This window comes from Anomaloglossus baeobatrachus, chromosome 8 (genome assembly GCF_048569485.1).
Source record: "Anomaloglossus baeobatrachus isolate aAnoBae1 chromosome 8, aAnoBae1.hap1, whole genome shotgun sequence".
Lineage (NCBI taxonomy): Eukaryota > Metazoa > Chordata > Amphibia > Anura > Aromobatidae > Anomaloglossus > Anomaloglossus baeobatrachus.
Genome location: NC_134360.1, coordinates 78832504 through 78844894, shown reverse-complemented (window position 1 = coordinate 78844894; position 12391 = coordinate 78832504). Strand labels below are relative to the sequence as shown.

At 43.7% G+C, this 12391-nt stretch overlaps 1 protein-coding gene across 5 annotated transcripts in view; it reads right to left on the bottom strand.

Moving 5' to 3' along the window:
* MAFF (MAF bZIP transcription factor F) overlaps positions 1–12391 on the bottom strand; it is a 68833-nt gene that overhangs the window by 19482 nt on the left and 36960 nt on the right. For 3 of the 5 annotated variants that reach the window (XM_075321822.1, XM_075321823.1, XM_075321825.1), the window contains exon 2: positions 6707–6766. In XM_075321822.1, the coding sequence (XP_075177937.1) occupies positions 6707–6742 (36 nt within the window). In that variant the 5' untranslated portion in view covers positions 6743–6766. The remainder of the gene's footprint in view (positions 1–6706; positions 6767–12391) is intronic. The other 2 variants (XR_012725103.1, XM_075321821.1) reach the window with 1 other exon arrangement.

Below are 12391 nucleotides of genomic sequence, written 5' to 3'. Positions count from 1 at the left end.
GCCCCCTTCTTCCCAATTATCGTTGCTGCTGCAGTAACGATGTTGTTTGTCGTTCCTGCGGCAGCAGACATCACTATGTGTTACGCCGCTGGAACGACAAACATCCCCTTACCTGCGTCCACCGGAAAGGAGGAAGAAAGGAGGTGGGCGGCATGTTCCGGCCGCTCATCTCCGCCCCTCCTTTTCTAACGGGCGGCGGTTCAGTGACGCTGCTGTGTCGTCGCTGTGACGCTGAACGAACCGCCCCCTTAGAAAGGAGGCGGTTCGCCGGTCACAGCGACGTCGCAGAGCAGGTATGTGTGTGTGACGCTGCCGTAGCGATAATGTTCGCTACAGCAGCAATCACCACATATCGGCCGTACGATGGGGGTGGGTGCTATCGCGCTCGACATCGCTAGCATCGGCTAGCGATGTCGCAGCGTGTAAAGCCCGCTAAATACTGGTAAAAATTCAAAGGGTATTGCAACCAACTATTAGTTTAAGGGTGTGCATACTTAAAGAACTAACATAATGTGGTTGCATAAGTGATGGGCGGACCCAGACTTTAAAAGTCTGGATGCAAGCGGGTTTAAAAGTACCCGAGCGCCGGGTCCGGAGTTCTCAGGGAACTCCAGGTAATGATTCGGGTTTAGCAACTCTGGTAATAAAAAAATAGAAAGGAAAAATAAAGAAAATAAGAATAAATCAGGTGCACTATACTTATCGAGTCTCCAGCGTGGCTGTAACGGCTTCCAGGGCCACTCATTCTACTTCCAGGGCTGCTCATTAGCTTCATACATATTCAAAGCTTCCCCCGTCCACTGGCAGTCCTGGCATTTCTGATTGGTTGCAGTCAGATGCGCCCCCAGCCTGTTTGATAGCATGTCTGACTGCTTGCAATTACAGACCCTGTCTGCGCATCTATATCGTGGTGTAAAAATAAATTTTAAAAAATATTGGCATAGGGTCCCCCCCATATTCTGATACGCAGCACAGATAACACATACGGCTACAGCCTGCAGCCCCCAGCCGTGTGCTTATCTTGGCCGTGTATCAATATAAGAGGAAACGCATGCGTTTTTTGTTTTAATCATTTAAATCCATTTTTAAAAATGGTGCACGTTACCCCTGCCCCCCCCCCCCCCCCCACACACAATTTTGCTACCCAGCCATAATAAAGCTGACAGCTGGGGACTGATAGTCTCAGACTGGGGAGTCTCATGCTTATTGGGTCCCCTCAGCCTAAAAATAGCAGCCTGCAGCCGAACAGGATTGTCGAATTCATTAGATGCGACAATCCCGGCACTTTACCTGGCTCATCCAGATTGCCCTGGTGCAGTGGAAATTAGGATAATAAGGGGTTAATAACAGCTCACTGCTGCCACAAAGCCCTAGATTAGTAATGGGAAGCATCTATGAGACCCCCCCATTACTAATCTGTAAGTGAAAACAAATAAAACACAGACACCGAAAAAACATTTTTTGAAATAAAAATACAAAAAACTCCCCCTCTTTCATCCCTTTAACCCCTAAAACACCCAGGTCTGACGTAATCCACACAAGGTCACACAACGGATTCCAGCTCTGCTACATCTGAAGTGACAGCCCACGGCCATAGAACATGACCACTCACTGGGAGCTTCAGGCAGATAATGACCCACCACGATAAGCGGTGACGTCATTCAGGTTATTTGTGGTTATAGCTGAAGTTCCCACGGTCCTCAACCTGTGATTGCAGGTAACCTGTCCTCAGGTGACCTCATTAAACTGAGTAACATCAGGTGAGGTTATCTGCAATCACAGATTGAGGAAAAGGACCATGGGAACCTCCAGCTGTGACCGCAAAGTGATGTCACAGCTCATCGCGAGGGTCATTCTCTACCTGAAGCTCTGGTTGGCTGGTCATGTTCACATTCAGAGCTTTCAGTAAAAAAAATAAATAAAAATTGTACATGTTGTTGTACAACCGATTAAAGATATAACTGCAAGCAGACAAAAAGTACAGAGCTGTGCCAAACACATAAGTAGTAATAATGAAGTGGGCAGTGTTTGCCCAACATTTTGGCCCCCTCAAACAACTCATCAATATTAGCGAGGGTTGAACCCCCCATTATTCAAGTACCGATGGTCTATCCTAGGTACAGACCATCAATTTCAAAAACCTCGAAAAACTTTTTAATGATCCGATGTGAGACATACTGTACAGTCAAAAATCCACATTGGATTTTCAGCACTATTTGAAAGATTAAGATTGGGTACAAGGGACTTTTTTTGTAGAAACGGTGCCAGTGGCTGGTCTTGCAACTTCGCCCTATTGACTTGAATTCCTGACACAACCCATGACCACGAATAGAGCTCGTATTCAAGGGGAGGGGGGGGGGAAGCAGACCTTTCAAATGTCAAGCATTTATTTCCAAATAAATTGTTTGACAATGGTGTAATCTTAATTGCACTACTATGGCTAAGGCAAGTGTTATGACCTCGTGGGCAGGAAGTCACAGAGAACTTGCTGAAACATGTAAATTTTCACTTGTTACGCTCTCATTGCTGACGAGTCAATACGCAACACTTGGGCCACTCCGTGATAAGACGCAGGAATGCTACCTGTGACTCCACACCCACGAGTCCTTGACGAACCTTATAATTAAGATCATTCACATGCCCTGCCCATGTAAAAAGAAACTAGATAAAAGAGTAAGATAAGGCCCAGAGCTGGCACATGCGTCAGCAGTCACAGAGGAGCTTCTGTGATGGGGCTTTCTGGGCTGTGCACGTGTAACAATACACAGGGTTTGCCAAAATCATCTCATTTCCTGACATATTTTGGGTGTGAGAGCAGAAAAAGGACTTCAGAGGGATTTTATCAATTGTGTTCGTAAATTGAGTCTCTCTCTATATTGTATTACTGTAATATCTGTGTTAGATAGAAGGTATTTTCACACTAATATCCTACTGCAACAGGGATGGGAAACTAATTTTCCCGAGGGGACACATAAGAGACCGTAACTGGTGTGGAGACTCATGAAATAGGCTGAAATTAATTCTCTGTTCAAAATTACCGTAATATATGATTAATTGCAATTAAAATTATTTGTATACCAATGTCACTCAATATTGAGCAGGACTAACTATACTGACACTCTCATATCAAATGAGCCTGCACACAGTCCATATTATATATATATATATATATATATATATATATATCTAGAGTATTAGCCTCCACCCAGCCACCTATTTGCAGTGTGAGACCCCACGTGGCCACCTATATGTACGGTATAGTATGTGCCCTGACATAGCCTCCTATATACCCTGTGAGCCCTCACATAGTTCTTATATATGGTGTGAACCCCCACATAGCTCTTATATACAGTATGATACCCTACATAGCATCCCATATACAGTGTGAGCCTCACATAGCACCTTATATAGTGTGAGCCATCACATAGCCCCCTACATACAGTGTGAGCCTCACATAGCCTCCTATATACAGTATGAGCCCTCACATAGCCCTCTATATACATTATGAGCCTCACATAGCCTAATATATATAGTATAAGTGCTCACATAACTCCTACATACATTATGAGCCCCCATATAGCCGCTTATATACAGTATGAGCCCCCATATAGCCTCCTATATACAGTATGAGTCCTCCACCAATATACTGACTGTCAGCATCCTGAGGATACGGGTAGAGGTGACATGGGGAAGTGGGTGGCAGTGACAGAGGTTGAGGTAATGGTGCGTCCTGTGGCCCATGGCTTTCAGCCCTTCAGCTGTCTCGGTCCACAGGCCGGACTGGAATAGCCAGAGGGCTGGATGTGGCCCACAGATCACACTCTGCCCAGCTCTGTACTACGATCATCAGTATATGTTCATCTTTAGCTCTCCTTTTATAGTTTATATACACATACCATCTATATTCACTCTGCAAACACACTGCATTACTTGTGATCACGAGTTACACTCCATATTATAGCCCAGAGCTGTATTTGCAATTCTGCTGACTGTCATTGGAAATAGTAAACAAGCTTGCCGACAGACACATCTTGGCATCAGATGCCTGAGCACTGCTTGGTGTAAAGGTTACACTTCACAAAATGCAAAATCACCGGTCACGGATCCAGTAAGGAATGGTAGGAGATCTCCCCACTGAATTATGCTGAAATGTGTGAAAGTCTATATGACAGACTTCAGAGCAGGATACATAATGCACATTACACATTTTATTTTTCATTCATTGTACTTCATACAGGGTGGACCAAGAGACACAGCCCCCCATTTCCCTCGGGTGGTTTGTACAATACAATGTTTATCGGACGTATCGTACAAATAATTTGTCTTTGTTGCCCATAGTAACCAATCAAAGCTTTGCTTTCAGTTTACCTCAGAAGTGTAAGGAATGAATATGGTCCCCGTCTCCTTCCTGCCATTTGAGCGGAGGCCAGTAATATTGTGCGTGTGTCTAACATGACTGTGATAATGGAGGCCTATGTGCACGCAGGACCATTCACAGAATATCGGTCAATATCCGGACCGTCCATGGTTTGGAGCAAATGTGGCATAACACAAGTACCATGGCCGAGGCCAATATTAAATATTCTATGATGAAAATGTGAACACAGCCATGTACGTCTTCCAGTAACTGATCATAATGTATTGTATCTAGGCCCAACCTGTATATAAATGTAGATCATTCCAGATAATATTAATATGGAGGCTATAAATTAGTTTCCATTTTTATCTCCGGTGGAATCGCACAGAGAAAGCAACTGCAGCATGCTGCGAGGGTATGCAAGAGCTGTATTCACTCGCATCCACACAAGTCTATGGGTGTGAGTGAAACATCGGTCTGCACACGGATGACATCCAAGTGCAGTTCGATAATTGCATTAGCGGACAATGGAGGAGATCGAGAAATTAATCCCTCCCTCCCTCTCCTCCGCAGCAGTGATCCGATAACAGGATCAGAACACATTTGCACGACGCTCGGCTCACACTCACAGCAGAGCGGGAGCCGAGGGTCATTAGCATATTGCATCCAATGCTATATGCTCATGTGGCCTTACCCTTATACTGCATGTTCACACAGTCTGTTCATGGACTACCAATTCGCTATATGCAAGCTGGTCGACTGTGTCCAACTGTACTGACTTAAAGGTTATTCCCATTTCCAAGATCCTATATAGCTATGAAGAAGACGTAATAATTATATTAGAAAATACCTTCAATTAGACATGTAGTATAGTTCTCCTGCTATAGCCATATTTCTTACCTTATGTGCAGGGCATTGCAGCTTAGGTATCCATGGTTACATCCACTCATATAGTGACAGTCAGTTATTTGCTGGAGGACGTAACCATGAATACCTAAGCTGCAATGCTCTGCACATGAGGTAAGAGAGATGGCTATATCAGGAGAACTATACTACATTTCTAATTGGAGGGATTTGCTACCATTATTATTATACCTATTATAAATTTGGGATAGCATCTTGGACATGGGAATACCCCTTTAAACAGCCCCAAATGTTCAATGTACACAAAACTATCGTTAGTAGGCTTGTTCTGCGCCCGTATTTTGCTATGTTGTCGGCAGGACATCGGCTGTTTCCATGGGGTGATTTGCTGCGGATTATGATTTGTAAGTCTGCTTAAAAATCACTGCTCTCATATTGATGAACTGATAGACAGTAAGCGAACATTACTAAAAATGTTAATTCCCCAATGAATGACTTGTCTCAGTGATCCATTACCTTCTTGACTTGAAATGGGAGGAAGAAATGTTTACGCTTAATCCATAAATGGCTGATTTCTTTAAAGGGAATCTGTCACCAGATTTTTGCCATCTCATCTGAGAACAGCCTAATGTAGAGACAGATCCTGATTCCAATGATGTGTCACTTAGTTAACTGGCTGCAGCAGTTGTGATATAATCAGAGTTTTTAGATGTTGCATAACTTAGCACTAACACCGCCCACGCCACAACTCTGTGTATATTGATAGTGAGCTATTTATTGGAGGAGTGGGAGCAGTCACAATAGGTCTCACGAGGGACCTACGCAGTGATAAAACTCATTGTATTGAAACAACAGCACATAGCCTAATAAGTGACACATACTTGAAATCAGTGTCTCATCCCATACCGCATGCTGTCCTCCAATTACATAGCAAAAACCTTTCAACCAACTCCTATTAAACCTCTTCACGACCAAGGACGTAATGATATACTGACCTGGATGCTGGATTGGGGTCCTGTGGATTCCTTTTCTGATCTATAATAAAGAGTCAATCTCTGGGACCCCCAAAGACCACAAGAACAAAGTAGTCCAGGCAGTCTGTCCCTGCATTCAAAGTCTCTGACGGAGATAGTTGAGTTTAACTTGGGGGCTTCTGTTCTTGTGATCAGTAAAGGGTTCTTTACAGTTCCAGCAGTCAGACTTTGGAATGCCGACCACAAGAGCTAGTAATGGCAGACATACATCATCATTTAAAGCAGGACTGGAAGCTTTTCTTGCAACATATTAGATTGTGGGATATAAATAATTTAGCGATAGAGAATGTATAACTGATGGCGAAAGGATGAAATTGATGGACCTGTGCCTTTTCTCAACTACTACAACGGAGAAAATGAAAAGTCGTATTTGGATTTAATGACTTCTTTTTACTTTTTTCCAATGGGGATGAGGAAAAAAAATATTATAAATTACAAATAAATGCAGTACCTTCAATGCCTTGGATGACAGTCCATCAGACGACATTGTCACCAGGGGATCACAACCTGTCTGGAAAATTGAACAATATTAATACCATAACTATAAAGTAAACATTGACCAAAGTGCTACGATATTCCTGCAATAAGGGGGAATAATTCTAAATTGGATCTAAAGCGGAACTCTGCCCATCCCATTCCCAATATGATAAAAGTAATTTACATTTTTCCCAAGTTTCTGCAAAAATTACAGCAGGAAGTGCATACATGTTGGTTAGCAATAGTGATGAGTAGACCCGGACTGTAAAAGTTCAGATCCGCGCAGGTTCAAAAGTACCGCAATGTCACTTCAGATGTAGAAGAGCTGGACTCGTCGTGATGGTTGGATGTGTGGATTATGTCAGATTTGGCTGTTTTTGGGGTTACGACAATCCTGGGTGGATGCGAGCTGCTATTTTTAAGCTGGGGGGCCCAATAATCAGGAGTCTCTATAACCTAAGAATTCAAACCCCAGCTGTCGGCTTTATCATGGCTCGGTATCAAAATTTAGGGGGACCACATGCCGTTTTTTAAAATGATTTATTTAAATAACTAAAAAAGCCGCATACAGTCTCTATTTTTTTGATACACAACAAAGATAAACACATGCCTGGGGGCTGCAGCTGTATGCTTTATCTATGCTGGGTATCATAATATAGGAGGGCACCTACGCCAATTTTTTAAATTATTTTTAGATTAATAGAGATGCACATACAGTGCATCTGATTGGTTGCAGTCAGACTAGCTGTGACACTGGCTGGGGGCGCATCTGACTGCAACAAATCAGAGACGCAGTGACTGCCGATGGGAGGGGGAAGCAGTGCATATGTATGAGGTTAATGAGCAGCCCCGGAAGTAGTGTTAGAGCCGCGTAGGAGACTCGGTAAGTATAACGTACTTGCTCCCCTAACTCTTCTACCACCTTTTTAAAGTGTCGTATTCTGGTCCCCACAGACTTATATGGGGATTAGTATCTGGTCAGATATCCGGGATAAATTCTGGGCCCTAACTGGGTTGTTTTGTTTTTTTGTTTTTTTTTAACTTGGTTGGACCCGCTGATCCCAGGTATCTGCAAGTCCACCCATCACTAGTTAGCAATGTTACATTTTGGTGAGAAATACACTTTTAATAAATCCACAGTGATGTAGAAGGAATAAATGAATCAAATCACTAAAATATAGCTGCCATAAGATGATGCTCTGTCAGAACAACAATAATGTTAGTCACTTGCTCCCCAAAAAAATGAAAAAGGAGTTACATACTTTGTAAAAATCCCTTAGTCTCCCATGATGCTGCCGCTTTTTTCCATTTTGCTCTGTGTCGCTCCATTGCAGAGATATTCACATTTGTTTCTTCTGCAGCACAGTATGTGAAATCTCTGCTTTGCAATCCAGCTGGGCATGTATGTCTTCACGCCTCATTCCAATACTGATGATCACAGCTCGGCATCTGATTTAGCAGTCTATCAGTTTCAGAGGATACGGAGCTGTGATTATCAGCCTCTGGGGGAGAAGGTTGAAATCGCATGCCCCCAGAGAAGACTGAAGACTCCCAGTTGATCTACAACCAGAGATTTCACATATTCCCTTTTGTTTTCTTCTGAAGTGCACTATATATGAATGGAGAGCAAAAAAAAGAAAAGAGACAGAATCAGGGAAGCTCAGGGATTTTTTACAAGGTATTTAAAGGGGTTGTCCACTACTTTTACATTGATGGCCTATACTTTGGAGGCAGATGTGCAGTACCTTGCACCATATCAGAAGACAGGGCAGCTCCGGAACTGAGCATTTTTGGCTGAGTGCTATAGCTACTGGGACCAAGAACAGCTTATCGGTGGGGGTGACAGATGTCGGACCCCGGCCGATCAGACATTGATGACTTAGCCTAAGGCGGGCTTTGCACACTACGACATCGCAGGTGCGATGTCGGTGGGGTCAAATTGAAAATGACGTACTTCCGGCATCGCATGCGACATCGTAAAGTGTAAAGGCTTGATGATACGATTAACGAGCGCAAAAGCGTCGTAATCGTATCATCTGTGCAGCGTTGGCGTAATCCATAATTACCCTGACGCGACGGTCCGATGTTGTTCCTCGTTCCTGCGGCAGCACACATCGCTGTGTATGAAGCCGCAGGAGCGAGGACCATCTCCTACCGGCGTCACCGCGGCTTCCGTAGAATATGCGGAAGGAAGGAGGTGGGCGGGATGTTTACATCCCACTCATCTCCGCCCCTCCGCTCCGATTGGCCGCCTGCCGTGTGACGTCGCAGTGACGCCGCATGACCCGCCCCCTTAACAAGGAGTCGGGTCGCCGGCCAGAGCGACGGTCGCAGGGCAGGTGAGTGCGTGTGAAGCTGGCGTAGCGATATTTTTCGCTACGCCAGCTATCACAACATATCGTACCTGCGACGGGGGCGGGGACTATCACGTGCGACATCGCAGCATCGGCTTGCGATGTCGCAACGTGCAAAGCCCGCCTAAGGATAGGCCATCAATGTGAAAGTAGTGGCCAACCTCTTTAACTCTAATTTTTTCAGCTGATAGGTACTTTTTAACTACACCTGGCGCGGCCAAACAGGAACTGCTGCGTAGGTAGAAATGAAATTCCCTCATGCCACTAATTCCACGTAAACATTTGCAGTACGTATTTTGGTTACTGCTTATATTGGTCATGTTGAACAAGGGAGTGGTGGAACTTCAGGTCAGGTTTACAAATAAATATGAGTCACAGCAGCAGATATGCTTTCATAATAATGGCTTTTGACACAGAACTTTATATACTACACATGTATTAATATTCACTTATGTATTTCCAGTGGAATTCACGTTGCACAGATATGCCCTTTGAAAGAAAAAAAAAAAACAAATAATACCGTACTCATCTTGTGTTTTATCCAAGATAAACATCTTATATCAATTATTTCAAGATCTCTTGAGCCAGTGCGGAGAAGGACAAAAAGTAAGAACGGACAGGCTACAAATGAAAATGCTAATATTTCTCACAACTATGCAATTTAGACAACCAAGATCTACCGTGTTATCCGGACAACACCTTGTGTGATTTCTCACCCCTTCCCTGTAGTCTACTCAATTTTGTGCCTGCTTGAAAAGACTGACAATATTGGAAAAAGCACAAATGGAGACCATTTTAATACCATGTGTCTCACGTTATGCTATAGCTTTGTCTGAATCCCCTTTTTCGGGGATTCAGGTGGAACACCCGACTTAAAGGCCAAATGTACTAGGTTTTTCCACTCTCCTCAACCCAATTTTTCCTCATCTTTCATACTCCTTTAACAGTTCCATGGTGTAGACAAATGGATGAGGCTGGGAAGTCTTAAAGGGGTTGTTGTCCGGTCTGGTAAAAGTTTACAGTCATTCTATGTGATTGCAGATTTCTGAATCCTGACAGCGTGTGGTGCGCAAACTGTCAGGATTCACTGTTATTGCCAGTAAAGGCCACTTTACACACAGAGATAAATCTTTGGCAGATCTGTGGTTGCAGTGAAATCATGGGCATATTGTTCCATTTGTACACAGCCACAAACCTGGCACTGATTGTCCACAATTTCACTGCAACCACACAGATCTGCCAAAGATTTATCTGTGTGTGTAAAGTGGCCTTAAGAGTGGTCATACATGAGGTCACATGCAGACTAGACTTGCTCAGCCTAGCTCAAGTCACTTGTATTGAACAAAGCCAGACACGTCTAGTCAGAATGTGGCCGGTAGTATTACAGATTGCATACGTGGGGTCATGTGACCGCCCAACACTCACCGGGGACACTGGTGAATCCTGACAATGTGCCTACCACACGCTGTCAAGATTCAGAAGTGGACATCCCCTATAGCACAACTGTCTTTTTTGCTCCACTACCTTGGGTCTAAAATACTCTTTTTTTTATGGACCAGCTGGAATTTTATTCTTCATCCAAAAAAAAAAAAAAAATGCACTCGGCAATAGGGGATTCCTTTGGGAAAGACCCTGCAACAATTAAATTATTCCCTCGGGAGGAGCTTTCAGGGCGTTATTTTCATAAAAGCTACATTATCTGGACTTATAATAAGGAGAGCTTCCAACTACTAAAGATGATACATGCAATCTCACTTCCGCAAAATGTCACCTGCATAGCCGAGCTTCCCCATTGCATGTTATGTAATAAAGGAGAGCTACACATATTGTCAGACTGAAGGAAATGCAGTTAGGAGTGATTATAGAAACATATCCAGCTAAATATTGAGAACAAGGTTGCAAACGACATTATCTCGCTGCCCTCTATTCGCACCCACCAGAGAAAAAGCCGAACAGAATCAGGAGTGGTAAAAAAAAGCCTTGTCTGTATAAAGCCCAAACATCTTCAAAACCTGCTCACTTTCTTCAAACCCACATTACACGAGCACATTGTGAAGGGGAAAATAAGCCACAGTCAGACACGTCGAAATCCAACAAGCCCGTTACCCCTAAGTGGAGGAATCAATAGTCCTAGTGAAAAAGTAGGTCCTGTGACCCTTGCTGTAATGTATATGGGTACCTTATGGGTCTGTCATGTAGAACAACACTCATACACCATTTGTTTGTTCTCCTGAACAAAAACATGCATTTAGTAACATTCCTATTATAAAAGAAAATTAGACAGCATGATTATTGCACAGGTGTGCCTTAGGCTGGCCACACTAAAAGGCCACTCTAAAATGTGCAGTTTTAAAAAATCACACAGCACAATACCACACATTTTGCGGGAGCGTGCAATTGTCATGCTGACTGCAGGAATGTCCACCAGAGATATTGCCCCTGAATTGAACGTTCATTTCTCTACCATAAGCCGTCTCCAAAGGCGCTTCATAGAATTTGGCAGTACATCCAACCGGCCTCATAACCGCAGACCATGTGTAACCACACCAGCCCAGGATGTCTACATCCAACATCTTCACCTTCAAAATCATCTGAGACTAGACACCCGGACAGCTGCTGCAACAATCTGTGCATAACCATAGAATTTCTTCACAAACTGTCATAAACCGTCTCATGGAAGCTCATCTGCTGCTCTTCATCCTCATCGGGGTCTCCACCTGACTGCAGAGCGTTGTCATAACCAACTTGAGTGGGTAAATGCTCTCATCTATGGTGTACTCTTCACAGATAAATCCCGGTTTTCACTATACAGGGCAGATGACAGACTGGCAAATGGTGGTTACACCAGATATTTACTATTTTTTTTGACTGCCTGGACTCTCCCAATACTGTAAAACCGTACATGTTTGAGTGGTCTTTTATTCTGGCCAGCCTAAGGCACACCTGTGCAATAATCATGCGGTCTAATCAGCATCTTGATATGCCACACCCGTGAGGTGGATGGATTATCTTGGCAAAGGAGAAGTACTCACTAACAGATTTAGACAAATTTGTGAACAATATTTGAGAGAAAAGTTCTTTTTGTGCACATAGAAAAAGTCTTAGGGCGGCTTTGCACGTTGCGACATCACACGTGCGATGTCGATGGGGTCAAATCGAAAGTGACGCACATCCGGCGTCGCAGTCGATATCGCAACGTGTAAAACCTTTTTGATACGATGAACGACCGCAAAAGCGTCGTTATCGTATCATCGCTGCAGCCTCCGACATTTCCATAATGCGGTGCAGCGACAGGTGCAATGTTG